The sequence below is a fragment of the Mesocricetus auratus genome, unplaced genomic scaffold (genome assembly GCF_017639785.1).
Source record: "Mesocricetus auratus isolate SY011 unplaced genomic scaffold, BCM_Maur_2.0 Super-Scaffold_100006, whole genome shotgun sequence".
Taxonomy (NCBI): domain Eukaryota; kingdom Metazoa; phylum Chordata; class Mammalia; order Rodentia; family Cricetidae; genus Mesocricetus; species Mesocricetus auratus.
In genome coordinates, this window is record NW_024429190.1 from 99,901,567 (window position 1) to 99,929,477 (window position 27,911).

The 27,911-nt window shown below is 37.0% G+C and overlaps 1 protein-coding gene across 6 annotated transcripts in view; it reads right to left on the reverse strand.

Annotated features, from left to right (window-relative positions):
- Ankrd28 (ankyrin repeat domain 28) overlaps nucleotides 1-27,911 on the reverse strand; it is a 150,190-nt gene that overhangs the window by 45,994 nt on the left and 76,285 nt on the right. For 4 of the 6 annotated variants that reach the window (XM_040747752.1, XM_040747750.1, XM_040747751.1 and 1 more), the window contains exons 3-6: nucleotides 21,036-21,114; nucleotides 10,834-10,904; nucleotides 3,425-3,625; nucleotides 1,468-1,555 (exon numbers count right to left, since the gene is read on the reverse strand). In XM_040747752.1, the coding sequence (XP_040603686.1) occupies nucleotides 1,468-1,555; nucleotides 3,425-3,625; nucleotides 10,834-10,904; nucleotides 21,036-21,114 (439 nt within the window). The remainder of the gene's footprint in view (nucleotides 1-1,467; nucleotides 1,556-3,424; nucleotides 3,626-10,833; nucleotides 10,905-21,035; nucleotides 21,115-27,911) is intronic. The other 2 variants (XM_040747753.1, XM_040747754.1) reach the window with 1 other exon arrangement.

Here is a 27,911-nt window from a genome sequence, read left to right on the forward strand (position 1 = left end):
AAACAATACAACGTACTATTTTATCTAGTGTTAATCTTGACTAGATCTTGTTCCTCTACCCAAAGGTCATTTAACATCTCTTTCTTTCTCTTTTACTTTGTGATGTCTTCCGTTATGACATGACATAGTAGGAAGGAAGACACCAGATGACAGAACCTTCATCTTGGACTTCCAAAGCTCCAAAATTTGAAGGAAAAGAAATTCTTCTCAGGATAAATTACCCAATATCACACATTGTTAGAGTAACACAAGGAAGATCAAGAATGGACAGCTAACTCAAAAACACAGAATACCTTTTTAATCATAATCAAGTGTATCCAGGGCATACAAACCAAGATGTACACACTAACCTCTTTTAGAAGTTCACCTTCAAGCAAGCCACAAAATTATTCTGGCCTTCATTTAATGAAAATAACTGTTAAGTCAAACCTAGTTCCTTCAAAGTGAAAGGCTTACTATACTTCACTGACTATGCAAACCTTTTAAATACAAAATTTGTTGTTTTAAATCACGTACACTGTTTTAAACTGTCCCAATGAATAAACTACAATAGAGTATGAAGGAAAGTCTTCAGAACTTAAGGATATAAAATTCCACAGTGTGATGTACTTTAGAACGAAACAGAACTCCTTTAGGCTATTTTACCTTTAACACAAGAAAAACTTTATTTCTATAGGAGGCACATATTTTTGGTAGTAAATATGACATTTTCAAGTTTTGGTCATCATAATAGGGTATGTGACCAAAAATGGTTCCCTTAGGTGTGGAAGTATACACTTATAATTTCAGTGTCAGGGATGTAGAAACGGGCAAATCTCTAGGGTTTTCTGGTCAGTTTACTATATCCCTGGGTTCCGGTCAGAGGCCCTGACTCAGAAAATAAGGCAGATAGCTCCAGAGGAATGACACTGAAAGTTGACCTGACACACATGTACACGTGCATGTACAAATACATGAACACGAACACACACACACACACACACACACACACACACACACACACAGACACACACACTTACACTCTAGCTCATAATAATATGCTTAGGTTTTTGTTTTTTGTTTTTTTGCAGTGATGGAGATTGAACCCAAGGCCTTGTGTATACAAGGCAAACACAGTATCACTTCAGCTAAACTTTCAGTTTAGTAAGATGCTTCTCAATGTGTCTTCACAACTTATACTTTAATAACACAATAAAAAGAAGAATGGATATGCAAATGCGTTTTTAGCAAACAGTCATCTTAAGTAAAATATACCAGGTCACCATCTAAGCTGTCTCTTATTTTATTCAGTTTTTATAAACTGGATCCAGTGTAGTAAACCTCTTCAACTTGTTCTGCTTGGGCAACAATCTCAGAGATATTGTATAATTTATTGTTATACTTTTTAAAAATTACATAAATGCCAAAAAACCAAAATCATTATTTCCCATAAATACACTGTCAAAAGTAAATTTAAAAAGTACATACCCATATACGCTGCCCAGTGGATGGCACGCCTATCTTTCTTGTCAAAAGCATTAATATTGGCACCTCTAGACAGTAGCAGTTTGACCATCTGGAATAAAAGTAAGTTTCATGGAGTTTATAAATATGCCTTGTGATTATTTAACTTGCTCTCTCTGGCACTGAATTGCTGCATTTGTAGAAAGGAACTAAAACATTGAAGGACACTTAATATGATAACACAGGACGGAGTTCACTGTGTTACTGGTCAGGCTATGGCCTCTTTTAAGATACCACTTTGCAACTCAGTATCTTAAGACTATTTAAGTAAGTACAAACCTTGAAAGTCTAAAGTTGGAATACCTAAATAGAAACTGTATTGCTATTTATAACCTAAAGTGTTATTAGAATGTAAAGAACTGTCTCACACTTGTAATGTTTGAAACTTAATTTTAACCCTTATGGTAGATCAACTATGTTTAATTAAATTACAAAGTCAATTATCTCATATTTATAATTGTTTCTCTATTTTGTGTTCTATACTACAGTCGATGCAATGCTTTAGAGCATTACAATGAAAAGAACAATGAGGTCACTAGGTTTCCAGCTGCAAAGTCTTGCGAATGCCATTCTAACCCTGTGTTTGTGTCTGCACACTGAAGGACTAGGATCTGGGTGCACTGGGGTGCAACTTGCTTCAGTTGCTTAGAAGAAGACAAGGTAGGAGGACAGCCTGGAGTTCAGGAGTTCGGAACATAGTAACATTTCATCTTAAATTAAGAATGGGAATTGAAGAATATAAAATACAAAGAAAGAAGGCAGCCGTATCTGGGAAGGGGAAGCTAGAAAAGGTTCTTCTAACCCTGGTTCAACGAGGCTTGCCAATGCTTCATTATTTTGTGTGTGTAAAAGTGCATATGTATATGTGGGGACGATCAGAGGTTAATACTGGGTGTTCTCCTCCATCATGCTTCACCTTATTTTATATTTTGTTTTACTTTTTTTTTTCTTTTGGAGACAGGGTTTCTCTGTGTAGCCTGGCTGTCCTCAAACTCAGAGATCTGCTTGTCTCTGCTTCCTTGAGTTCTGGGATTAAATGCATATGCCAGAATTGCACAGCACTTCAACCTTATTTTTGAGACAGGGTCTCTTACCTGCAGTTCATCAGTTTGGGCAGGCAGGCTGACCAACAAGTTGCAGAGATCTGGCTGGGATTACAGTTGTGCACTACCACACCTAGTCCTTTCTATGGGTGCTGGGGATCTGAACTCAGGTCCTCTCATGCTTGCACAGAAAACACTTTATGGACTGACTCATCTTCCCAACTGGTGGTGACTGCTTTTCTCTTTTACTAAGATTTACTTATTATGTATACTGCGTTCTGCTAGCATGTATTCCTGCAAGCCAGAAGAGGGCACCAGACCTCATTATAGGTAGTTGTGAGCCACCATGTGGTTGCTGGGAATTGAACTCAGAACCTATGGAAGAGCCTTTGGTGCTCTTAACCTCTAGGCCATCTCTCCAGCCCAACTAATTTTCTTAAAGATAAACTATAAGAAAGCATAGTTTCTAAACATCGCCTTTCTTTTAAGGTCAGCCTGGTCTACAGAACAAGTTTTAGGACAGGGTTCAAAGTAATACAGAGAAATCCTGTCTCAAAAAACAACAGCAACAACAACAACAACAAAACCTCAAAACAATGATTGCTGTCTCTCTGCACTTTCTTGACAACAACAGAATGTATCTCTTATGTTAGCCTATAGCCAACAGTGCTGTCATTTTAGGTCATTATGAAATTCTAGTGAATGTGTATTATAAACTAAATAAATTTTAAATCTGAGAACACTTGTATCACTGAAAAAGAAAAATGCTGGGATATTTTGTTTGCTTTTTCTATGAATTCAATGAATTAAAAGACAGCAAATTCATTAACAAACAAAAGTTGGAAAAAAGACATCAGTTTCTAATTGAATGCACCTACCTCACCATGCCCACTGAAAGCTGCATGATGCAATGCAGTTCTCCCTGCTCGATCCGATACGTTCACATTACTCAGAAGAGGCACCAAAGACTCAGCACACTTTACAGCTTTATTAGCAGCAGCTATATGTAAAGGGGTCTGCCAATTTTTGTCTCGAGCATTAACATCGGCAGAATGCTTCAAAAGTATCTGAACTGCTTCCTAAAATATAAACAAGAGGAGTGAATACTTTAGAAATTTATAAAGATGCACACATATGGAGGAAATAAATGTGTGGAAAGAGCCCACTATGAGTAATGGGAATTTAAGAATGTATTTTGAATTTAAAAATAGTACTTAGAGCCATAAAAGATGTATTTTGGTAAAAATATTCTCTTTTCTCAGTAAATTCAACACGCTCCATTAAAATGTACTTTTAATAAAAAAGCAAAAAAATGCATGTTTTTCATTTAATGTTTATATCAGAAAAACAGAAATAGTATGTACATTACATAGCTTTAATAAAATTCATTATTTTGAAATTAAATATACAAAAACTTAAAAAAACATTTCTCATCTTGCAAAGAATTATGCATTACATTTTATCAAGCTAAAAAAGAATCACTAGGTCTGGTTCATTACATTAGTACATCAAGGTCTTCTACTGTAATTCTATTTAATGTGAATGTTACTAGTGAAGCAATGTAAGGGTTACTGTCTCAAAAAATTCATCTCCTTAGAAACCTTACACCAACACTTTTATAAAGAAGTGTCTGCCAGGATTCCTAGGATTGCCAGAGTTCCTAGAATTTAAGTATGTCGTTGGCATTAAGCAATATAATCAGAATTAAACAGCAAAATTGTCTCCTTACAGTGATAATCCTATCTTTGGTAGGTAAGTACAAAACCACATATGAAAATGAAAAGCAACAGAATCTCAATACTATGACTTTTTAAATAATAATTAACTTTATTATACAGAAGTTGCAAATAAAGAAATCAGCCAGACCCAAAACGGCAGTATATTAAGAAGTGTCATCCTGAAGCTGTGGAACTTCATACACTGGATCATACTTTCACTATCAATTATCTTCTATGCATTTAATCTACCACAGCCCCTACCTCAAATCCATGAGAGTTAAAACTAGAAAAACAGAGCTTTATATCCTTTCATAAATCGTATACAATACCTGCTTAGCACTCTTCCTTGTCTTGTTCTCCTTTTTACATGTTATATTGTATACACATATTTGTTTGCTTATATACATTATATATGAATATATATAAATATGTAAATTATAGACCATAGTCCACACGAGGAAAAACATGCAGTATTTTTTTCTTTCTGAAACTATGTGACCTCAGTTAGTATTATATATTCTAAGTCCATCAATTTTTCTGCAAATTGTGATTTCATTTTTCTTTAAAGCTGACCAATATTCCACTTATGCCAGATTTTACTATCCATTCATTTTTTGATAAACAACTAGGTTCATTTCGTTTCCCTGCTATAGTGAATAAGACAGCAATAAACATGGGAGTGCAACTATCTCTGTGGAAGGCAAGAAATAATAAAGATTAGAGAGTAAATTAAAGAAATAAATATTAAAATAACAAAACACAAAATCAACCAGAGTTGGTTCTTAAATCAAAAGATTGTCATTAAAACAGACCCCTGAAAAATGCAGAGCTTTACTAGTGACTATTATGAAAAATTATACTCTATAACCCAGAAGAAATGAGATCTTCTAAATGTATAGCACCCAAAAAATTAAACTTAGAAGATATCAATAATATAGACAGACCCACTACAAGAGACTGAAACCATAGTCAAAGGCCTCCCATCAAAAAAAAAAAAAAAATGCCCAGAACTACATAGATTTCACAGCTGAATTCTATCAAACTTGCAAGAAAAATTTCATACCAATTCTTAACTTGTTCCATAAAATAGAAGATGAAGAAGCACTACCAAATTCATCCATGAAGTATTATTCTGATGCCAAAACCAGGTAAAGACACAAGAACAAAAGTAAGAAAACTACTGACCAGTTTCTTTAATGAACACAGTTGCAAAAAATTTCAGCAAAATACTTGCAAATCGAATTCAGGAACACATGGAGGAGATTATATAGTATGACCAAGTGGGTGTCATCCCAGAAAGGCAACATGTTGGTTCACATACATAAATTAATGAATATAATATACCATATAAATGAATTTAAGGATAGAAACTACATAATCATTTTGATTGGTGTTTAAAAAAGCATTTGACAAAATACATTAAACTTTCATGATAAAGTTTTGCAGATATTAGTAATAGATGGAATATACTTCAAAATAACAGAGCACATAACAAACCTATAACATACATACAGTAAATGGAGACAAACTGAAAGCATTTCTTCTAAAATTAGGAACAAGACATAAGAATGCCCACTCTCCCCTCTCTCATTTGATACAGTACTCCAAGTCTTAGCTATAGTAAAAGAAAGACACAGAGAATGGATAAAGGTAAGAAAGAAATCAAACTATTTTTATTTAAGATGGCATCGATATTTGACTTAAAAGACCCTATATAGTTTACTAGAAAACTCTGTGATCTAATAAACACAGTAAAGTTGCAGAATACAAAAACCAACATTAAAATACCTCAATGACCTTCATATATATCAACAATGCACTCTCAGAGAAATAAATTATAAAAATATTCTGTTCAAAATAACTCCAAAAAAACCCCTGAAATATTTAGGAATATTATCCAATCTAAGAATAAAAACACCTGTAGACACAAAGACGTCAAGACACTGAAAAAGGAAATCACAGAAGGTAGTAGATGATGGAAAGACCTTCTATATTCTTGGACTGGCAGTATTAACATTGCAGGAATGGCTGTATTATCAAAAATATACAGATTTACTGCAATTAACTACCAAAAACTCTGATGCCATGTTCCACAGATCACACAAACAAATCAGTAAGTGTACTATTCCACTGAATATATTTAGGGGGAAAAAGAATCATATGGGACCACCAAAGACCACAAAATGCCAAAGTAATCCTAAGGAGTAAGAACACTGCTGGAGTACTACAATACCTGATCCCAAACTACACTATCAGTATAGTGATGAAGACAGCCTAGTACTGGGGGAAAACAGGTAGGAGGATCAATGGAAAGGAGGTTCAAGAAATAAAAGACATAGCTATGCCCACTTAATTTTGACAATGGAGACAAAAAGCACACATCTGAAAAAAGATAGCTCATTCAACAAATGGTGCTCTCAAAACTGGATATCTATCTGCAGTAAAATGAAATCAGATTAATTTTGAACCTTGTTAAAAATTCAAAATGAATTAACTCCTTAATTTAAAACCTGAAACACTGAAATAAAACAGACAATACTCTTGAAGACACTAGGTTCAGTGAGAACTTTCTGAATAAATACCATCAGCACAGGAAGCAGCCATAAATATCAACAGATGAAACTATATGAAAATGTAACTATCAGCAACACAAACTACCTATAGAGGAAACAGCATAGATAGAAAATCTTTTCAGCTACACTTTATACAAGGAGCTAATATCCAGAATTTACAAAGAACTGAAGAATTAAATATCAAGAAGGATAAGAAACTGCCAATCAACTAATGGGCAAGTGAATCAAACAGTTTTCAAAAAGAGACACACAAATGACTGTAACTGACTTTAAAACGAGACACACAAATGACTAGTAACTGACTTTAAAAGTATTCAATATCTCTAACGGTCAGGGAAATACAAAGTATCTATCAAATATAAATACAAACACAAACTACAATACAAACACAAATTACTCTTATCTTATTCAAAATGGCTTATCAACAAGAATTCAAACAACAGGGGCTGGAAAGACCAGAGGTTAAAGAGTATTTGCTACTCTTGTAGGAAACCCAGGTTTGGTTCCAGGCACCCACAGTGCAGCTTACAGTCATCTATATCTTCAGTTCCAGGAGACCAAGGGCTCTTATCTGGTCTCTGCAGGCAAAACACTCAAGTCATAAAATCAAAGTAAGCAAATAAATAAATAAACCTGACAGTACTGGGAACACAACCAAAATAATTTTGTGTAAAATCATTCTGTGTGACTTTGAAATTGTAATGTTTGCAAGCTGTGTTACGGGGCCAGTCATAAGGCAGCTCAGATAGGAGCCAAGCCTAAGGTAGACTCTCTGGTGTATTAATGAAACAACCCTAAACTGTGAGCTCTGACAGTGCAAGGTAACGCCAACTGGGACAGCACAAATAGAAACTGCAACTTTGGAGGCGGCCCCAGAGCTCACTGCTGTGCTCCTGAGACAGGGCGCTCCAAGCCATTACACTTTCCCATCTGCAAAGGGACTTGGAAACTGGCCACTGGTCAATAAATGCTCTTAAGGATCTTCTGGAATTACCAAGAGTGCCATCCCCCAGGTGTGATCTAACTGAAGGACCTCCCAGCAGATGCTAATCAAGCTCACAGCTCACTGGCTCTGCTTGTCACAGTTAACAAATGTTGGGGAGGATGTGGAGAAAGAGGAACACATATTCACTGCTGGAGGTAAAAATTAATACTGTCATCATGGAAACTAACTTGGAGGCTCCTTAAAAAATTAAAAATAGAACTACTACATGACTCAACTTTCCCTCCGGGGCACATAATTACAAGACACTCAAAATGTCTAAAACTGCCCCTTGGTGCTCTTATCTAGGAGAAAGAGGACACTAACTGACCACTACTCTTTTCAAGACTGCTGTAAGATACAACTAACTAGTGCACATGGGGAGCATTTATAAAGCTTCAAGGGTTCGGGGATGACTGAGTGGCATAGGTACAACTTTGGTCTTTGAAATGAAAGCAATCAGGACAGTCTGAAATGTAGGGAACAGAGCTAGTATTTAGTAGGGTTGGCAAAAAAGACTGAAGAGATGCTCAGGAATCTACTAACTTGCTGAGGAAGTCAGGCAGTAAATCAAAGATACTTAGAGGCCTCTGACCCTACAATTCCGTTCTAGTTAGAGAAAATAAACAGACCTCTTTAAGAACGCTGTCTTAGTTAGGGTTTCTACTGATGTAATAAAACACCATGACTAAAACGCATTTTAGTGAGGAAAGGGCTTGTTTCATCTTAGAACTTATGAAAGAAAGTCAGGGCAGGAACTCAAGGCTGGAGCCTGGAGGCAGCAAGCAGAAACCATGGAGGCTGCTGCTTCCTGGCTTGCTCTTCCCAACTTGCTCAGTGTGTTTTTTTCTATAACCAAGAACCACCTGTCCCATCAATCATTTATCAAGACAACATCTCACAGACTTGCCTACAAGCCAAAAATCTTAATAGCACCATTTTCTCATTAGAGATTCTCTCTTCTGGGACTGGAGGGATGCCTGAGCAGTTCAGAGTGCTGGCTGCTCTTGAAAAGGACCAGGGTTCAATTTACAGGACACACAGAAGTTTACAATCATCTATAACTCCAGTCCCAGGAGATCTGGCACCCAGGGGCACAATCATGTATATGGTACAAAGATATACATACAGGCAAAACACACACACATGCATATGAACACATGTGCACAGACACACACACACACACACGGACAGGGACACACACACGCACACATACACACACCCGTAGACCAAGCTGGGCATAGTGATACACATCTATAATCTTGGCACTTGGGAGGATGAAACAGGAGAATCAGAAGTTTGATATCAGCCTACATTACAGGAAAAAAAGAAAAGAAAAAATTCTCTTTTTGGATGACAAGTTGTATCAAGTTGGAGAAACAAACAAAACAAACCCAACCAGGACAAATGATCATATCAATTTGTTTTGAATAGTCATAAAATCAAATATTCAAATATCTATCAATAAGAAATTGGAAAGGCAACGTATAATATTACTCAGCAATAAAAGGAAACTCATTAACATAGGCAGCATCAACAAATCATAAAAAGGTTATGTTGCAGAAATCAAAACAAAATCATACATATTGTTTGTTTCAATTTTTACAAAATTCTACAACAGGGAAAACAATAGTGATATCAATCATAACTGTAGCTTCCTCTGGAGATACAGAAAATTGAATAAAAAGAGACATGAAAGAGCAAATTAAGTATCTCCTATACTTAAATGAAGCAGTAAAATGACAGAAAAAGTGAGGACCGGGGTCTCGGTCACTTCTTCAAACATCTGTTCTTATAAAGGTGTTATAAGGTCTAGAAGATGGCAAACATACTAAAAATAGTTTCTAAAAATGTCAGTTATCTTAATGGACAAACAGTATATAGGATTATAAACAGGAAAGAGTCTTTTATTCACGGGAGAAATCTCACATTCTTTAATACAATACTTCCCAACTGAAATGGACATGAATGGCTAGAGAAACGGCACTGTGTCTGATAAGGAGTAAGTGTGTGTGTGTGTGGACCCAGGTTTGGACTCTCAAAACCCTTGTGAAAACGCCAGGTAGGTGTGGCAGCCACCTGTAATCCCAGCACGTTGGAGGCAGAAACAGCAAATACTAAGGGCACACTGGCTAGTTGCCCTGCTAGACTTGGTGAGCTCTGACTTCAGCAAAAGACCCTATTTCAGTGAATAAAGTGGGTAATGACCAGAAAAATATCTGCATGAGCATACAAATGCAATCACACTCACATACATACACAGGTGTGCCCAAACATATGTGAACATGAATGTGGAGGCACACACAAAGACATTCATAAAAATATACTTACAAGAACTATTCCTAAAATTAATGTCAATATTCAAATAAATCCTACAAGTTAATCATTATATACCGATGACAATATGTTCAGCAGAACGGTGGGACAGAGTATTACAAGCCAGTAAAGAAAAGACCCAAAGGAGGATTATGTGATAGAAAAACACTTTCTCAGCCAGCAGTGGTAGCACACGCCTTTAATCCCAGAACTCAGGAGGATAGTGGATCTCTGCCAGTTTGAGGCTGGCCTGGTCTACAAAGCTATACAGAGAAACCCTGACTCGAAAAATAAAAATAAATAAATAAATAAAAATAATTAAAAGGACAGAAAAACACTTTCTCAAGCTGGAGTAAAGAGCACTGACTACTCTTCCAGTATCCAACATTCTCACACAGACATACAGGCAGGCAAAACACTGATAAAAATTTTGAAAGATAAGTTTTAAAAAAAAAAAAAGGAAAACTACTTTCTCTTGGAGGGACAGAAATAGGGTTTCTACTGTTGTTCACTTCAGACCCTAAGAGCCTTACACACAAAGGTAAAAATTAGCTTAATTTATACAAATTTTGATATAAAATGACCAGTCTAGTTATTTTAGTAGGTTTTTATTCCTGTTAAAAATGCAGTTTTAGGCTAGACCCACACAGGCTTACTTAATGCTTCTTTACATGCATTAACTAAGAGAAATGTCATACCTCACTACAAGATGCAACTGCTCTGTGTAAAGGTGTCAACCATTTGCTGTCTTTGGCATTAACTCTAGCTCCTGCAACAAGAAGAAAAAATAATTGAAATATTTTACACGAACTATTTTTAATAAACCTAAAGTTAGATGTAGTCCCAATCAGATAACAATTGAAAAATTACTTGTATACTTTCTGCCAATAAATTAACCTTAGGTTATAAAACAAAATTATTCTTTTAAATTGATGTAATTATCCAAAAAGGAATCAGTGCTTTTTATTAAAAATAAAATAAACACCATTTTAAATCTAGGTTAGAAAAGCCACCTTTATACAGAGCACATTCAAGAAAAAAAATCAAATCCTACTTAAAGTATATGTTAACCTCAAATACTTAAAAGAAAAACACAATATTACTTCAAGATGTGTATATTAAGTTTCTTCATTGCATTTCTTTACTAATGAATATATTAGGTCATAAAGTAATATAAAGTTACTTATATAGGTCTAACTATAAATACTATACTATACCTCATACTATAAGGTTATTTCACAAAATGGATTCAATGTTTACAAATGTAGGAAAACAAAGAACAAACCAATTTACATGTCTTTCTTGGTTATACCTAAAGTTAAAGAAGGATTTTTTAAAAAATCAAGTTATGTGTAATTAAAAAAATTAAGTCAACAGACAAAAGTATCAACAAAATACAAATACATCCAACAAGATAGAGATATTACATTACAAGGTTAAGAAATTTCTGTGGCTATTCAACTGGTCATTAGGTTCTGCTCTATATACATCACTCTAGACTTATGCTGCAAACCCCAATTCCTAATTTCCTAGATGATTAAAAAATATATGATGAATAATCCTTAATAAATTTCTGCAGTTTTATACTTATGTACACAAATCAGAGTCAAGTATTGCTAGAATTCGTACTTCCTAATGTTTACATTTCTTCTGTCTTTAAGTGTGAGCATCTAGGGGACAGATAATCACGTGCAGGGACTTCATATTATAGCTCTAATGTAGTTGTGTGACCCCTCTGAACCTAAGTTTCTTCATCTATAAAAGATTTCATAATACATTTGTACAAAGATCACAATCTAATAAATGTTGATGGTAGATTTCGAAGTCCTGAACACAAGCGACTATAAAACATGCAGAAAACAAATGTATTAAAAATCTGAGAGTAGAGTTCTTTGTAGGCATCAACATCGACAACAATAACACACCCAAGAGCCAATGGGAGAGCTTTCAACAATGGGAAGGAAGGAGTAAAGTCAACAAAATAAAGAACTAATCAAAGAGAGTAGTGTGTACCTTAAAAAATATATATATATATGGCCGGGTAGTAGGCCAGCCTGATCTTCAGAGTGAGTTCCAGGACAGGCTCCAAAGGCACAGAAAAACTCTGTCTTGAACAACCCGCCCCCCCCCCCAATTGTAGTGCTAGGGAATCTAACTCAGGATCTTGTACATGGTACACAGTGTTCTACCAACAAAGCACACGTCAGACAAGAGTATATTTACGTAATAAGTATTTAGGCAACTACCTGTTAGGCCTGTGGAGGCCAAGATGGTTAAGGCATACAACCTGGCCATAGTAAATCAGACTCTGTGTTGAGTCTAGGTACAAATATTTGAAAATTTCCTGTCTTTGGAAGCCTCAAGTCCTGGAGTTAGTGAAGTATAATAGGGTCTGTCATTCTCTCATTTGCCCCTACATTCCATGGTTTTCTATTATTCTCACGACTCTTTCTACATAAATACTTATGTCCACAAATGTATCTGTACATAGTAGAAATACAAGCCTGAAGGTATAGACAGACAACTAGAAGAGGAGGTACCTGGGTCAACAAAGGCAAAAAGATGAGATCTCATAAATGCCTTCAAGAAGTCAGCCTTAAAGTAACAACAAGAGAACAGAATGTGGCTGCCACAAAAAACAAGGAGGTGCCTCATGTGCTGATACAGCTTTGAGAAATAAAGTAAAAAAAGCAATAACTAAAATAATGTTTTACCTTTAATTAGAAATAAGAAGAGATAAGCCTATATTCATATTATATTATATTCAACATATTAGAAGAATAAGTACCTGACTGGTTGGTTATGGGGTACACCGAACACAGGAGGTTGGGAGAAAAGAGCTACTTCATTGATATTCTTTATTATGATAGCTCCTGCTATTTTCTATTTATGTACAGAATAATCTTTGTTGGCCTATTCAAAAAATAAAACATATTCCAGAAGAAATTAAAGGACAATCATGAAACATTCCAAGAATTTCTTTTTTCTATTTTTTTAAGTATTTCTTTTGGATATAGGTTATCAGATACATAACTAAATGGAAACAATCTAATTATAAGTGCACCAAGAAGATCAAAATTCAAAAGAACACTCCCTGTTCTTTCTGTTTTGTTCTGACAGTCTTTTTTCTTATGTTTAATAACAATCAAAATTGATTTATCACAAATAACTACAATAAAGAAACCATTAAAAGTTAACTGAGGGACATCACACTGCTACTTATAACAAATAATACTAAAAAATATAGGGCTTGTTCAATGATGGGATTTTGATTATCATCTTTTTTAAGATGGCTATCTTGTTACATCCTATGCTTCTTTGAAAAGCACTAATCAAACAGCATCCCCCACCCCACCCCAAAAATAATAACCTAGACAGGAACCCATCTAAGAGAACTCTTAAAAATTGTGATAAGTGTGTGCTCCGTGTAGCATGAAGTGGTAACATGTAGTTCTCCACATCAGAAGGCTAAGAGTGGAGGTGTGGGAGGGGGAAAGGACTCAATTTTCTTTACGGGGCTCATCACGGGGAGTTTGACCAGCTCCACAGACTATATGGACAACATAAATTGGACTTCAAAAAAAAATCTTTTTGGAGCAGAGAAACCACAAGGGTGAGGGGCGGACGTGGGAGGCCTGGGAAGTGGAGTCATCAGTGGTACATTACGTAAAATTCCAAATAATCACGTAAAAATATTAGTTAAGCCGGGCGGTGGTGGCTCACGCCTTTAATCCCAGCACTCGGGAGGCAGAGGCAGGCGGATCTCTGTGAGTTCAAGGCTGGGCTGGACCGATAGCCTCCAAAACAATACAGAGAAACCCTGTCTCATAAAAACCAAAAAAAAAAATTAGTTAAAAAAACAGAAGCACTAACCAAATGTTTTGACTTCTTGTAATATAAATGCCAGTTTATGAAAAACACTGCAGGCATCAATGAAAAGGTCTTTTTCTTACACACATGCATTAATTTGATGTGATTTGCAAACTAACAAACACGATACAGTAATACACATTTCCAAGAACAGTAGTTGGCTGTGTTCCTACAAAAGGAAATAACAACAATAATAATGATGTAAGAGCCACAAGCAAAGCAGCACATTTTTGATTTTTGTTCTACAAAGAACTCTAGATCAGCTGTACATTAAGACAGGCATTACACAGCAAAGTCAATATAGTAACACAAGACACAGCTAGAGTGAAGTTGGTAGTGCAAGAGCTAGTCAGAAAGGTTAACAGGGAAGATGAGGAGAAAGAAGCAAAATAAAAAGGAACAGGAGGAGAGGGAGAAGAAGAGCATTGTATCCCCATAGCCTTTCTTTGTAGAGAGAATAAGACAGACAAACCTGTACCAGCCTTCAGCAGTACCATCACTGGCCCCACACATGACAAAAGATAAAAGTCTATAAAGATGCTAAGTCACTAAGGAAAGATTAACCGCTTCTCTATGTCCTGGTCATTCAAACAGAAACTAGCCACTAGCAACCTCATCTCCACTGACTGCTAATGCTCAGCTACTGGTAGATGTTTTGGTAGAGAAATCACTACAAACAAGACAAAAGAGCAGTTTAAGGAAGATGGCATTGAATGCTATTTTAACTGCCGGGCCATTTCTCCAGTCCCTAATAGAGTTCTCAAAGAATTAATAAAAATATTTTTTAAAAGAATAAGAAATGTAAGCACAGATATAGACATACTTAAAGTAGAGGGAGAAGACCTCACTCATAAGCCAAGGAAACAGGCACAGAACAGAGCCTTTGCTTTTAAAAAGGAAGTAATCCTGCTCCTGCCTTGATCTCATGTTTCTGACCAGAAGTGTGCTTGATAAGACCTTTAAAAAAAAAAAAAAAAAACAAAATCAACAGCCCTGGCTAATTGATACACCTGGTGTACAAGCTTTCAAGGGGCTCATACTCTAATTCTTAAGGGCAGAAATATCAGATTCCTGTTCTGCACTAAGAACTGTTTTCTATAAGAGGACAATGAAAGAATTTTTGAGTAATGCCTTCCATATGCCAGCAAGGTAATAAATCAGCAGTCTGCTAACATGATTTGAATGGAAACTTTAAATTAACAGCTTCCACACAAAATATCTATTCTTAAGTGATGAGAAAATTTAGTCTTTTGGACAAATATGCTAGAATAAAAAATAATGTGTATACAAATCTTACTCAGTGTGAAGCAATAGTTGTAATGAAGAAGGGTAGGTACAGGGGCAGAGGAGAGATTCAGATTATGGCAGAGTTAATGTGAATTCAACAGAATGTGAGTCTGAATTCTGCCTCTAGCTTCTCAGCTACAATAGTACAGGCTTTAGTTGTAAGTCACGCTGCTAAAGTTTTGCAATACTTTCATAGAACTGAGGCTAAAATATGGTAAAAGGCTAATTTTTTGTATAGTACTAAAGATATACATTAAGTAATTGTAGCTTATTGTTATTATTTTACTCCCTCTAAAACAATTATTAGTTCCAGTGGATCTCAGCTTAATTATAGATCTAAGAAAGCTTGACTATATGTGTGATGTCAAAAACACTATTTACTTACAAATCCTGTAGCTGCATCACGCAGAAGTATTTATTTTCAAATGAATTTAACTTGACTACAAATTTAATAGTTTTCTTAAAACAATTCACCAAAATAATATGAATAAGCAATAACAAATTATTATGAAATAACAATTATTATAATAAAATAATATGAAGAAACACCACTTTCAATGAGGAAATAGTTACTATTAGCTGTGGTGGTTTGAATGAGATGTTTCCCATAAGCCTTGGGCATTTGAATACTTGGTCCCTAGTTGGTAGTCCTGTTAGAGGTTTAGATGTTGGCTTGCTGGATGAAGCGTGTCACTGGAGGCAGGCTTCGTGGTTTCAAAGGCAACACCCTAGTTCACTCTGCTTCCTGTCTGTGGTTTAGGATGTGAGTCCTCTCAGCTCTCAGCTACCAGCTGTCATGTCTGCAACCTGCTATCAAGTTGTCACCATCACTATGAGCCCTAACCCTCTGGAGCTGTAAGCCCGAACGAAATAAACCCTTCTTTCTGCAAGTTGTCTTGGTCATGGTGTTTTACCACAGCAATAGAAAAATAACTAAGCAGAAACCGGGACCAACAAGTGGGCGACTGCTGTGACAGACTTAACCATGCTGCTTTTGGAAGAATATGGAGGAGCTTGGAACTTTAAACTAGGAAAGGAGTTGAACACTTAATCAAAGCTTGATGGGAGCTTAGTGGCCCACCTTACTAGGAGCTTGGAAGACAGTGGTGATTTGAGCTATGTGAAAAGTAGAGGCTCAGCTCAAGAGATTTCAGATGGAATAATATTAGCAGCTGGGCTAGAGAGCAGTCCTGATATTTTGGCAAATAATGTGTCTGGTTTTTTTACTTTGTCCTAAGAACTTTCCTAAGACTAAATTCAAAAGTAATGAACTAATTTCTTTGGTGGAGATTTCAAGATAGCCTAATCAGCTTGGTGTATGGTTATTAGCAATCATTTGTAGGTCTACAATGAAAAGGAGCAAATTGGGTAGAAAGAAACACAAAATGCACAGGTTGGTGAGAAAAAGACACTGGCAAGCTAAATGTTACTGCTGTGGCTTGTACTGGAAGAGGGCTGTAACTGTTAAGAAGATTCACAACATTAAGGAGAGGCCAAATCTGCTTCAGAGTAAAGGGAAGAGTGCGCATAGGACATGACCCCACCTAACCAAGTTTCCAACTTGTGAAAAAATTTCTGCTCTCAAAAAGCAACAAATAGGTGGTCTAATGCGCTTAAAGGCTGGGGGCAGAATGACGCCCATGTCTGCAGCTCTGCTTGCAGTGTCTCCGCACGGTGTGGCTTCGTCCTGAAGCATACATGGAAGATAAACTTCCTCTGCAGTTTGAGTCATTGAGGCTAGATATGTGGCAGAGGGGTGAGGGGTGAGTGGGAGTGTCCCCTGCATGGAGGCCTAAAGGGGCAATTGTCTGAAGCTGTGGAAAGTAAAATCTGGATTGTGTTGGGAGACCCAGATATGAGGAGTCCCCATGGTGGGGTAGTCTTGCAGGCAGTGAAACTGGAAGGACAGTGTCATCTAAGGCACTGTGACATCAAGCAGGAAGCTACAGAGTCTAGAGTTTGCCCTACGGGGTTTCAGTATTGCTTTGATCTCCTATTTTCCCCACCATGCTTCTATTTTTCCCTTTTTGAATGGCAATATGTATCTTGTACCACTGTATGTTGGAAGTATGCAATTTGTTTTTTGGTTTTATACGGGTTACAGCTAAGAGACTGTCTTGAATCTCAGAAGAGACTTTAGAACGGTGTTGAGTCTGCAAGGGGAATGTGGTGGCTCACCTGAGATGCCCTATAAGCATCATGCATTCGAATACTTAGTTCCCAGTCGTTTGGGAAAGGCTTAGGAGGTGTGGCCTTGTTGGAGGAAGTGTGTCACTGAGAGCTGACTTTGAGGTTTTAAAAGCCATGTGGGGTTTCCAGTGCACTTTCTCTACTTCTTGTTTGATGTTTGAGATATGAACCCTCAGACTCCAGACTCCATGTCTGATTGTTGCTCTCATTCTGTCTCCATCATTATGGACCCTACTGGAACCATAAGCCCCAAATAAACCCTTCCTTCTATACATTGATTATTGTGTTTTATCACAGAAATAATAGTAATAAAACAGCACTCCCATAAACCAAAATATAAAAAATTTCTACCTATTATATGAAAATATGTGCCCAATGAGGATGGACACTGGCTTAAGTAAAGCCTCTTCAGATACAGGAAATGCTACTGAGCTCTCTAAAAGAACATTTTGTGCTAGTGTCAATGTGTTCCTTTCTCTTGGCTATGTGCTCTAAAATCCCAAGCAATCTTTCATATGATCTGGAGCTGTCTAGGTCATCTCTCCACAAAAGAACACGATGCTAAAGAAGAGATCAAACAGACAATGTGGTTAGGTTTGACACTAGTGGTGATGATGGAGAGAGTAACAGTCAATCAGCAACAGATCACTCCATAAAAGTCTACAGACTTGAGGGGAAGAGCCACCTTAAGTTTCAATAGTATTATTTAATAAAGGAGACCACGCTGCTCAAAAAAAAGTACACGTGGTTTGAATAAACCCACTTAAACTTTAGTAATTATACTTATTTTTATTTGTTAAGAGCTCTGTCAGTCATAAGCTATAGGACTGTTTGGCATTTGTTCACTTCTAGAGACAAGACTCAGAGTGTGTCAAGCTTTAAAGTCCATCTCTTGATTCAGTCATGTTAAACAAGAATGCTCCTGGTGCCATTTAGACATGAAGTGGTTTCCTTAAGGTAACTAAAAGTTCTTACTGGAAATACGCACTTTTAAAAGGAAGGGAGTGAGTCTGACTCAACCCCAGCATCTGAAGTTTCTTCTGAGTATAAAAATCTTAGTTAAGTGGGTGTGTGTTAAAGTGGGTGTGTGTATGTGAAATCAGTACCATATAAAATAGTGTGTATATTAAAATAATAACAAATAATAGAATCTTAAAAAACAAAAACCTCACAGCAGTGGTTATCAAAAGTCACAGGCATTAAAGTAAACTTCTTCCACAGCTCTCTTCCTCTTTTATCTTTTCGTGTATGCCATGCATGTGCCCATATGATGTATGTGTGTAAGTCGGGAAACGACCTCATGGGCTGGAACTTTCCTTCCACTGTGTTTGAAACAGTTGTCTTTGTTGCTCAACACCACACACCGCAGCTTTTAAGGGTTCTCTTGTCTCTGCCTCCCATCTCACATGGGCACACTGGGATCGGAAGCATGCTATCACGCCTGGTTTTTCATGGGTTCTTGGTGCTTATGTGACCAGCACTTTGCTCACTGAGTCATCTCTCTAGACCTACCACAGATATTTTTCAACATGAAAAGAATGATTTTTCAATAATTTTGTGGCAAAAATTCCATGCATTAAGTTTTGACTCATCAACATATTCTGTTAAAAAGGTGCCTTAGATAAGAGGCAGCAGGATCTTTTCTCTTGAACTTCTTGTTCTTAATTTCATTAAGTTTTAGCTGTAAACTAATGAGTAAACACAGATGGAATAATTCATAACGAAGCTATCAATATTAGATAGGCCCATACGACATCATATCTAATTCTGTAAAATGTGTTATAAGAGCCAGATTTAAAAATTTTAAATATATGTATGATGGCAAAATTTTAATGAAGTATTTTTTGAATCTGTATTTTATAATCCATTATTTTTATTTTATGTACATTCGAGTTTTGCCTACATATATGTCTGTATGGGGGTGTCAAATTTGGAGTTACAGGTGAGCTGCCATGTAGGTGTTGGAAATTAAACCTGGTTCTTCTGGAAGAGCAGCCAGTGCCCATAATCACTGAGCCATCTCTCCAAAGTTAATTTTTAAGGAGATTACATTACAAAATTTCTTTCTATCAACTATATGTTCAATCTAACAATACAAGAACAATTCAGTGTCTCATATCCTCTACAAACAAATCAGTAAAATAATCTAGTTATGAGGCTGGAGAGAGAGCTTGGCAACTTAGAGCACTTGCTACTCTTGCAGGGTGCCTGGGTTCAATTCTCGGCACCTGTGTGGTCACTCACAACCATATATAACTCTAGTTCCAAGGCATTGGAGGCCATCTTGTAACCTCTATAGGTACAGGCATAGATGTGGTGAACATACATATGTGTATTCATACACATAAAAAAATCTGGCTATAATAAAAATATTCCTAAGCCATTTGACTGCCTGCTTTGGCATTCATAGCCAGTCTGGTGTCAATAATAGCTATTTATTAAGAGTAAGTTCTAGTGTTATGTAATAAAAGACTTCATTGAAAACATTAGAAGTTAAAAAATAGAAATAAGCTAGAATCCCCCCGCTCATGAATACACAACAGGTATTATACACTGTAAGCTGGCTGCAAACTTGTTATGTCGCTGAACTTATTATTACCCTGAACTCCTCATTCTCCTGCTGCTGTCTCTCAAGAGCTGGGATTACAGTAACATGTGCGCTGTCATGTCCCGTTTAGGCAGTGCTAGGGAGCTGGGTATGGAAACCAGGGTTTTCTATATGCTAGACCAACTGAGTATGCACTCAGGCCATAAAGCATAATTTCTAACAAGGTATTTTAAAGACCGTCAAGAAATTGAAATAAAACTATTTTCTTTTGGGAGTGTATGTATGTATTTTCCTATGTAGGTACATGTGGTATATATGTACATGTGGAACCCAGAAGCCAATGTTGGGCTGTCTTCCTTAAGTACTTTTGGAAACAAAGTCTCTCATTGAACCTAGAACTCACTTCTTTTGCTAGGCAGTTTGGCTGGCCATCGAACTCCAGATATCTACCTGTCTCTGCTTCCTCAGTACTGAGATTGCAGTTGTGAACTGTTGCACCTGGATTCTTATGTGGGTGCTAGAGATCTAAACTTAAGTTGCATGCTTACACAACAAGCACTTTACCAACTGAATCATATCCTCAGCTCAAAATAAGAGTCACTTACAGAAATAAATTCTGTTGGCACGCCTTAAATTTCTGTACACAATAGGATTTGCTTCTTTCTACCTAGCTGCTGAGCCGCTATTACCACTATTATCTCTCCTTTGGAGAAGTCACCTTTGGAGAGATGTAATTGGTTCCTTGTAACTCTATATGAAAATTACAATATATATGGTCTTTTGTAACATTTATTTCCTTCCCATTTCTCCTGCAAGGACAGCAACCTTTGTTCTACTTTTTTAAATACTTTAAGCACCTAACAGGCTATGTGATCAGAATTTGTAGAGTGAATCAATTGGTCTCAACTACAAAACCACTAGTAAGAAACAGTAGGCAGTCAGGCTTGAGAAACAATAATTATGACAAAACCTAACATTATGAACTCATCACAGGAGTTGTCCTACCAGATAAAATAAGCAGTTCAATGATTTCTGCATCTCCAAGATAGGCAGCAGCATGTAACGGAGTTCTCTTTTCATTGTCCTGTGAAAAGATGAAATACCACTTTTAAAATAACAAAAAATATAGTTTGAATAAAATGTAAACATTATTAACTACCCAATAATTATTTCTACAACTCTACCCTGCAAGTCTCAACAAAAAATATTGGGTGTTTCAACTGCTACAAAGAGAAAAAGTCTTTACAAACGCAGTCGACTATAAAACCATAGTTTGAGTTGAATGGTTTGGTCCTACTTTGAAAATCTGCAACAAACCAAAATCCAAAAGGTTTTGAGGACATGATACCACAAATGGAAAATAAAGATATTAAGCACAATTATCCTCAGCTGATGTGTATAAGGCATATGTAAAATCACAAGTCTTATGATTAAACTTGAATCCCATCCTCAAAACAACATACTCTCCTCCCAAGAATTTTAGATAAAGGACATTCAACCTATATAAAGTTCATCAAATAATAAATAAAAATTACAATGCAAATTAGGAAGAAGTATGTACATACATACACATACAGTTTTTTTCAAGACAGGGTCTCACTGTCAGTAACTGGGGGATGAGACTGGACTGATGGTTAGAAACCTTCCTCCTTGGAGGCCGGGCTCCCCATGGCAGCTGCTATAGCAGCCAAGTTATTTTTAAGACAATAAAACCATTGTAATTGAAATCAAAACAAAAGTATTTGCTCAAGCCAGGCATAGTAGTGCACTCATTTAATCACAGAGGCAGGCATCTGTGAGTTTGAGGCCAGCCTAGTCTACGGTGTGTAACAGCTAGGGCTGTTACACAGAGACACCCTATGTGGTAGTTCAAATGTAACTGACCCCTGTAAACTCATAGGGAGTGGCACTATTGGGAGGTGTGGCTTTGTTGCAATAGATATGGCCTTGTTAGAGGAAGTGTGTCATTGTGGGGAGGGCTTTGAGGTCTCATACATGCTAAAGGCATGCCTAGAGTTCCAGTTCACTTCCGGTTGCCTTTGGATCAAGATGTAGAATTCTTAACTCCTTCTCTGCCACCATGTCTGCCTGCATGCTGCCATGTCTCACCATAACGATAATGGACTGAACCTAAGCCTCACAATTAAATATTTTCCTTTATGAGAGTCGTCATAGTGTCTCTTCACAGCTATAGAAACCCTAAGACACCCTGTATTAACAGAGAGAGACAGAGACAGAGAGAGACAGGGAGGGAGGGTGGGGAGAGAGAGAGAGAGAGAGAGAGAGAGAGAGAGAGAGAGAGAGAGAGAGAGAGAGAGAGAGAGAGAGAAAGAGAAAACAAGCTAAAATTTGTCATTTACTGTATGATAAGAGGTTACATCCCTAGATTACCTAGTTATGTTATCTATAATTAGTGTTGATCATTTTAAAAGGTAACTGTCAAGCTGGGTGACTACACATGCCTAATAGCAGCATATGGGAAGCTGAGGCAGAAATACCATAGCTCTATCCTGGGCTACACTGAGGGATTCCATACCAGGTTAAGCGACAGCAAGATCCTGTCTGAAAAGAACCAAAACTAGCTTACAGCTGGAGTATTTTCCCACCTCCCACAGGCTAAAAGGCAGATGTGAACCAAGCCAGCTTTGAACATGTAGACATAAGGCCAGTAGTGCAGCAGACTGCCAAACACGACTGTGAATCATTTCATAAGAACCAAGCCACCATCTTGGAACACTGACTTCTAGACTACTTGGAAAAATATGCTTATATAAAGTAAAATAACCTCTGGTCTTCATAGTTCACCCCCCACCCCCGGGGAGGGTAGGGGAAGTGGGGGGAGAATGATGGGGAATGTTCTTCTGTACATGTTTCTCTTATTGGTTGATGAATAAAACATTGTTGGCCAATAGAGAAGCAAGATAGGCAAGACTAGGAGACAAGGAGATTTCTGGAAAATGTAGCAAAGAGAAGTTGACACGTGATCCAGGCAGAAAGTGATGAAGCATGCAGTAACAGTATATAAGCAAGAACAAACAGGAAATTGTGCTTTTTTTCTGTAGAGTCACCAAAAAGACACGATGTAGATCCCAACAGAGTAAGAAACCTGAACCTTTTCTCCAGTAAGATACAGCCACATGGAGATACTTAGATTTATAGAAATGGGTTAATATGCCAGGCATTGGTGGAGCACACCTTTAGTCCCAGCACTCGGGAGGCAGAGGCAGGCCGACCTCTGTGAGTTCAAGGCCAGCCTGGTCTATAGAGTGAATTCTAGGAAGCCTACAAAACAATACAGAGAAATCTTGTTTCAAAAAAACCAAGAGACAAAAAAAAAAAAAAAGAAAGAAACCTTAGCCAAAGGCCAACAGCTTTATGCTAATGAAGCATCATGTGTTTAACTGGGGCAGAGAAGGGTGGGGGACACTGGCGGGGCCAGAAAAACCGCATGTTACAGGAGAATGGTTTGTATGTGTAGATACATGGGTGTGTATGTGTGCATGTAGAGGCCACATGTCAACCTCAGTACTCATTCCTCAAGAACTGTCCCCTTTGTTCAGACAGGCTCAATCACTGGGACCTGAGGCTTACTGATTAGGCTAGTTTGGTTGGCCAGTGATCCCCAGGAATCTGTGCCTTCCTAGTGTTAACAGTATTACAAGCATGTACCACCACATCCAGTTCTTATGTGAGTGCTCAAACTCTGCTCCTCATACCTGTCCAGAAAGTATTTTACCCACTGATGTATCACCTCAGCCTCAAGACTGTAAAAGATAATAAATTTACTTGAATTTGGAATAATATTTTAGTTTGAGAATCCCTAAATTACTTTAAGAATAGCTGAGAAAAGGTGTGTGTATGGGGGGGGCTTAGCAATATCATATAAAAATACTATAATGGGAAATTATGTTAAAGGAGTTAGTAAGCTAAGAGTCCTTACCTCTATGATCAGAGTTAGAATCTACTGCATCAGGTTTTTATTTTAATTTTCATCCCAGGAAACGGAATAGACTGAGAGAAATCACACACTAAACAACTGTTGGAAAGCTAACGCAATATCTAGCAAACATTGAGAGATAAAGATTTACTGAAAGTTGAATACTAATTTAGAGATTTTGGTGCTACTCGTTAACCAAACAAACTCTGCTAAAGTAAAGATGTAACAGATCTAGTCAAATAGAAAACCATCTCTATTACAATGAATAAACATGACAGAAAGCACAATGACACACAAAGTGAGTCATCTGTGTCATGCCTGGAATCCTATGACTCAGTGCTTGGACTACTGTGAAGCTATGAATGACTCATATGAACATAATACTCCTCTATGTAAATCAAAATAAAAGGAGGGAACTAATTAATAACAAAAAATACAGATCTTACTTTACTACAATTAAACACTGAAAATTAGGCAAAAGCTAAAATTCCCATTAGCAAAATATGGCTTTTAAAATTACTTCTTTCTTAAAATTAAGGAATTCCAGCCTGTTTTTAGAATAAATAAGAGTTTATTGAATCACTGTGGGAAGCAAAATACTGAAAACTAACTGGTTACTTAAATAATGGGACACAAGAAGCTCTTCATCAATCTTTATTTAACTGACTCAAATGATTAACCAATATTCTCGATTTACGGGATAAAATGAATAGTTACTTTTTGCACATGAGGTTCTTTGACTCATACAGTCTTCTACTAACAAATGCACACACTCTTGATCATACAGTGGGGTCTGTATTTACTAAGGGTGAACTGTGTTTATAACTTATGTATATGTGGTTTATTTAAATAGCATTTAAAATACAATCAGGAATGAACCAAATATTTCTAAGATGAACTGGCTAAACAGTATTTTAACAATTTAATAAGGGAAAGTTATGAAAACATTTAACTTGCTGCAGAACTGAAGAGGGAGAGACATCTGAAACACTAGGCTCTGTGCCTCAGTAGAGACTAAAAGTGAAAAGGACTAATTTTGCCTTAAAGAGCATTTCCCTGTATACCGAAGGCCGGTCTAGATCTCTTAGTAATCTATGGAAGCTCAAACTCAAGATCATCCTAGCTCTGCTTCCATGGTGATGAGACTATTGGCACATGCCACACCTGGCTTACGATGGGTAGTTAAGGGCTTAATTTCTCACACCACTTACAGAAACTCAAAATGGAAGTTACAGATAATATACTATGGGTATAGCCCAAGAAAAAATATTCCTATTACTGAGTCTCACATTATTAATGAAAAGCCTCAAGCTTAATTTTAAAAAATTCCTGGTGAAAATACTGTTATATTGAAATGCTTAGCAACCATCATACTTTAATATATTAGAAAAGATTACAAGTTGGACATCTACACAATAAAATACAGTGGTTACAATTTAAACTGAGAAGCAGTCACCACAACAAAGTATAACCATTTGCCATCAAGCCTGATGACCTGAGTTCAATCCCTGGAACCTTAGACTCTAACATGTTGTTCCCTGACCTCCACATATGAGTTATCGCATACACATTGCGCGTGCACGCCCACGTATGTGCACACACATATGCATGCACACACATGGGGGGGGATTAAATAGATGTATTTTAAAAATCAAAATAAGGAGCAGATCTCAATATCCCTCATCAATGGAACAATCTCTAACACATGGTGTAGTTCTAGAGCAACTGTGTATAACAGATACTTAAGCTTGAATAAGTATTATGTATCTCTGGAATACTACTTAGAAATAATACACTGACAGGAAGAAAGCCAGAAGAGTAGGGTTTGAAGTATGAAAAGGAGCATTCTTAAGTAATCCATGTATTTGTTTTAAAAATAAAAACAAAAAGGGCTAAGAGAGATGACTCAACAGTTAAGAGCACTGATTCCAGAGGAACGGGGTTCAATTCCCAGTACCCACAAGGCAGCTCATAACTGTATGACAGACATACATTCAGGCAAAATACTAATGCACATAAAATAAACAAACAAATGCAACCAAAGTAAGTGAATAGAGTTGACTGATGTTCCCTGTCGCCAGCCCCGCCCCTTCCCCCTTCTCTCAAAAGAAACATACTATACCATAAGAAGAGTAAGTAACTGTAAGTTAAGGAGAGCAGAATGAGACATGCTGCCTCTTCTCTGACCTGTTTCCTCCACCATGGCTGTCTGACCGCTGACTTCTTAAGAAATAGGGAGATAGACACCAATAGACAGCAATAGACACTACTGCTTCTGTAGGTGACGACACAGGTGACTCCTGTGGTCCTCATTGGTTCTTTACAATTTAGTAAGTTGCTGGGCATTTATGTGACTGTATCCCCAGAGGAGGAGATCATTATATCCCCAACCATGATCTAATGAATGAACCCACAGTTAGAGCATGTTCTCCCTTGAGGGACAACCCTTATTCCATCATGCTTGTACATGATGCACAGATCTAATTTCAGCAGAAAAGCTGAGACCCTTTCTCCCAAACTCAGTGACCACACCTAGGATACAGAGTTTTATACAGTGAAAGCCAACAGAAGTAACCCTGGCCTTTCCCAAGTGGAGTAAAGCTGTGACACTGACACAATGACGTGTGTGTGCAGCCTAGATCACTAACATAAGCACAAGAACCACAGTTAAAGAAAACTGCAGACACCATACAGAGTTAAAACAGAATCAAATTTGACCCACCACACCCAATGGAAGGACTAGCAGAAAAACTCATGGTGGTGGTGGGGGGAGGGGGGGACCATAAAACAAGGTAAATTTTTGTATTAGATGCAGATATCTATTTAGGGACAACAGAAACATGAAAAAGTAAACATGACACCTGTCAAAGAACATATTTATTAGCATCTGACCAAAAATAAAAAATAAATTTACAAACTGTCTGGGAAAGGAATTAAGAATAATGATCATACTGAAGCATTACATGAGACAAACAATCTGATGGATAATTTAATGCAATCAGGAAAGCAATTCATGGACTGAATGAAAAATTCAATAAAGCACTCATAAAAACAAAAACAAATCAAAACAACAATACCCCCAATAGAAAGCCTTCAATCAAAACCTTCAATGAATGAAAAATTTAAATTCAAAAGTTTGAAGAACAGAATAGAGGTCAAGTAGAATTTCTGAATATGGACAAATCTTTTGAGTTAGCCCAGTTGGGGAGCGGGGAGAGAAAACGAAAGGGAGAGACAGGTGGGTAAGGGGTGGGCGGTACTGTAAGTCACAGGAAAATAAACATTGCATTATGGGAGTTCAAGAAGGCAAAGAAACTGAGCTGGTAGTACATGCCTATACTACTAGCACTTGCAAGATGCAGAGCAGCCATCCTCAACATGACAACTCTGTCTCAAAGCAAAATATAGAAGGAGAGACAGAATATATGTTTAATGAAGTAACAGCTAAAACCTTAATAAAGCCAAAAACTTGAGAGAGAAATGATGTCCCACATAAACGTGAACATACACATACATACTTATATATGCTGACCTTTTCAAAGACAATCCTCCTAGCTACTCTATATTATATGCAAAATTTAATCTTAAGTATGTTGCAGAGCTTTTAAATGTAAAGAGCAAATTTTTGTTGCTGTTTTTTTCGAGACAGGGTTTCTCTGTGTAGTTTTGGAGCCTGTCTTGGAACTCACTCTCTATACCAGGCTGGTCTCTAACTCAAAGCAATCCATCTGCCTCTGCCTCCCAAGTCCTGGAATTAAAGGTGTACATCACCACCGTCCGGCATAAAGAGCAAAATTTAAAAGTCCTCATAAATATGGAATATTTTCTTTGACTCAAGTTAGAAAAGAGTTCATGATTTGTGGAGACTGTTCATTTGGTATTTACTATGCATGAGGATCTGAGTTCAATCCCCAGAACACCCATAAAAAGTACTACAGTAGACC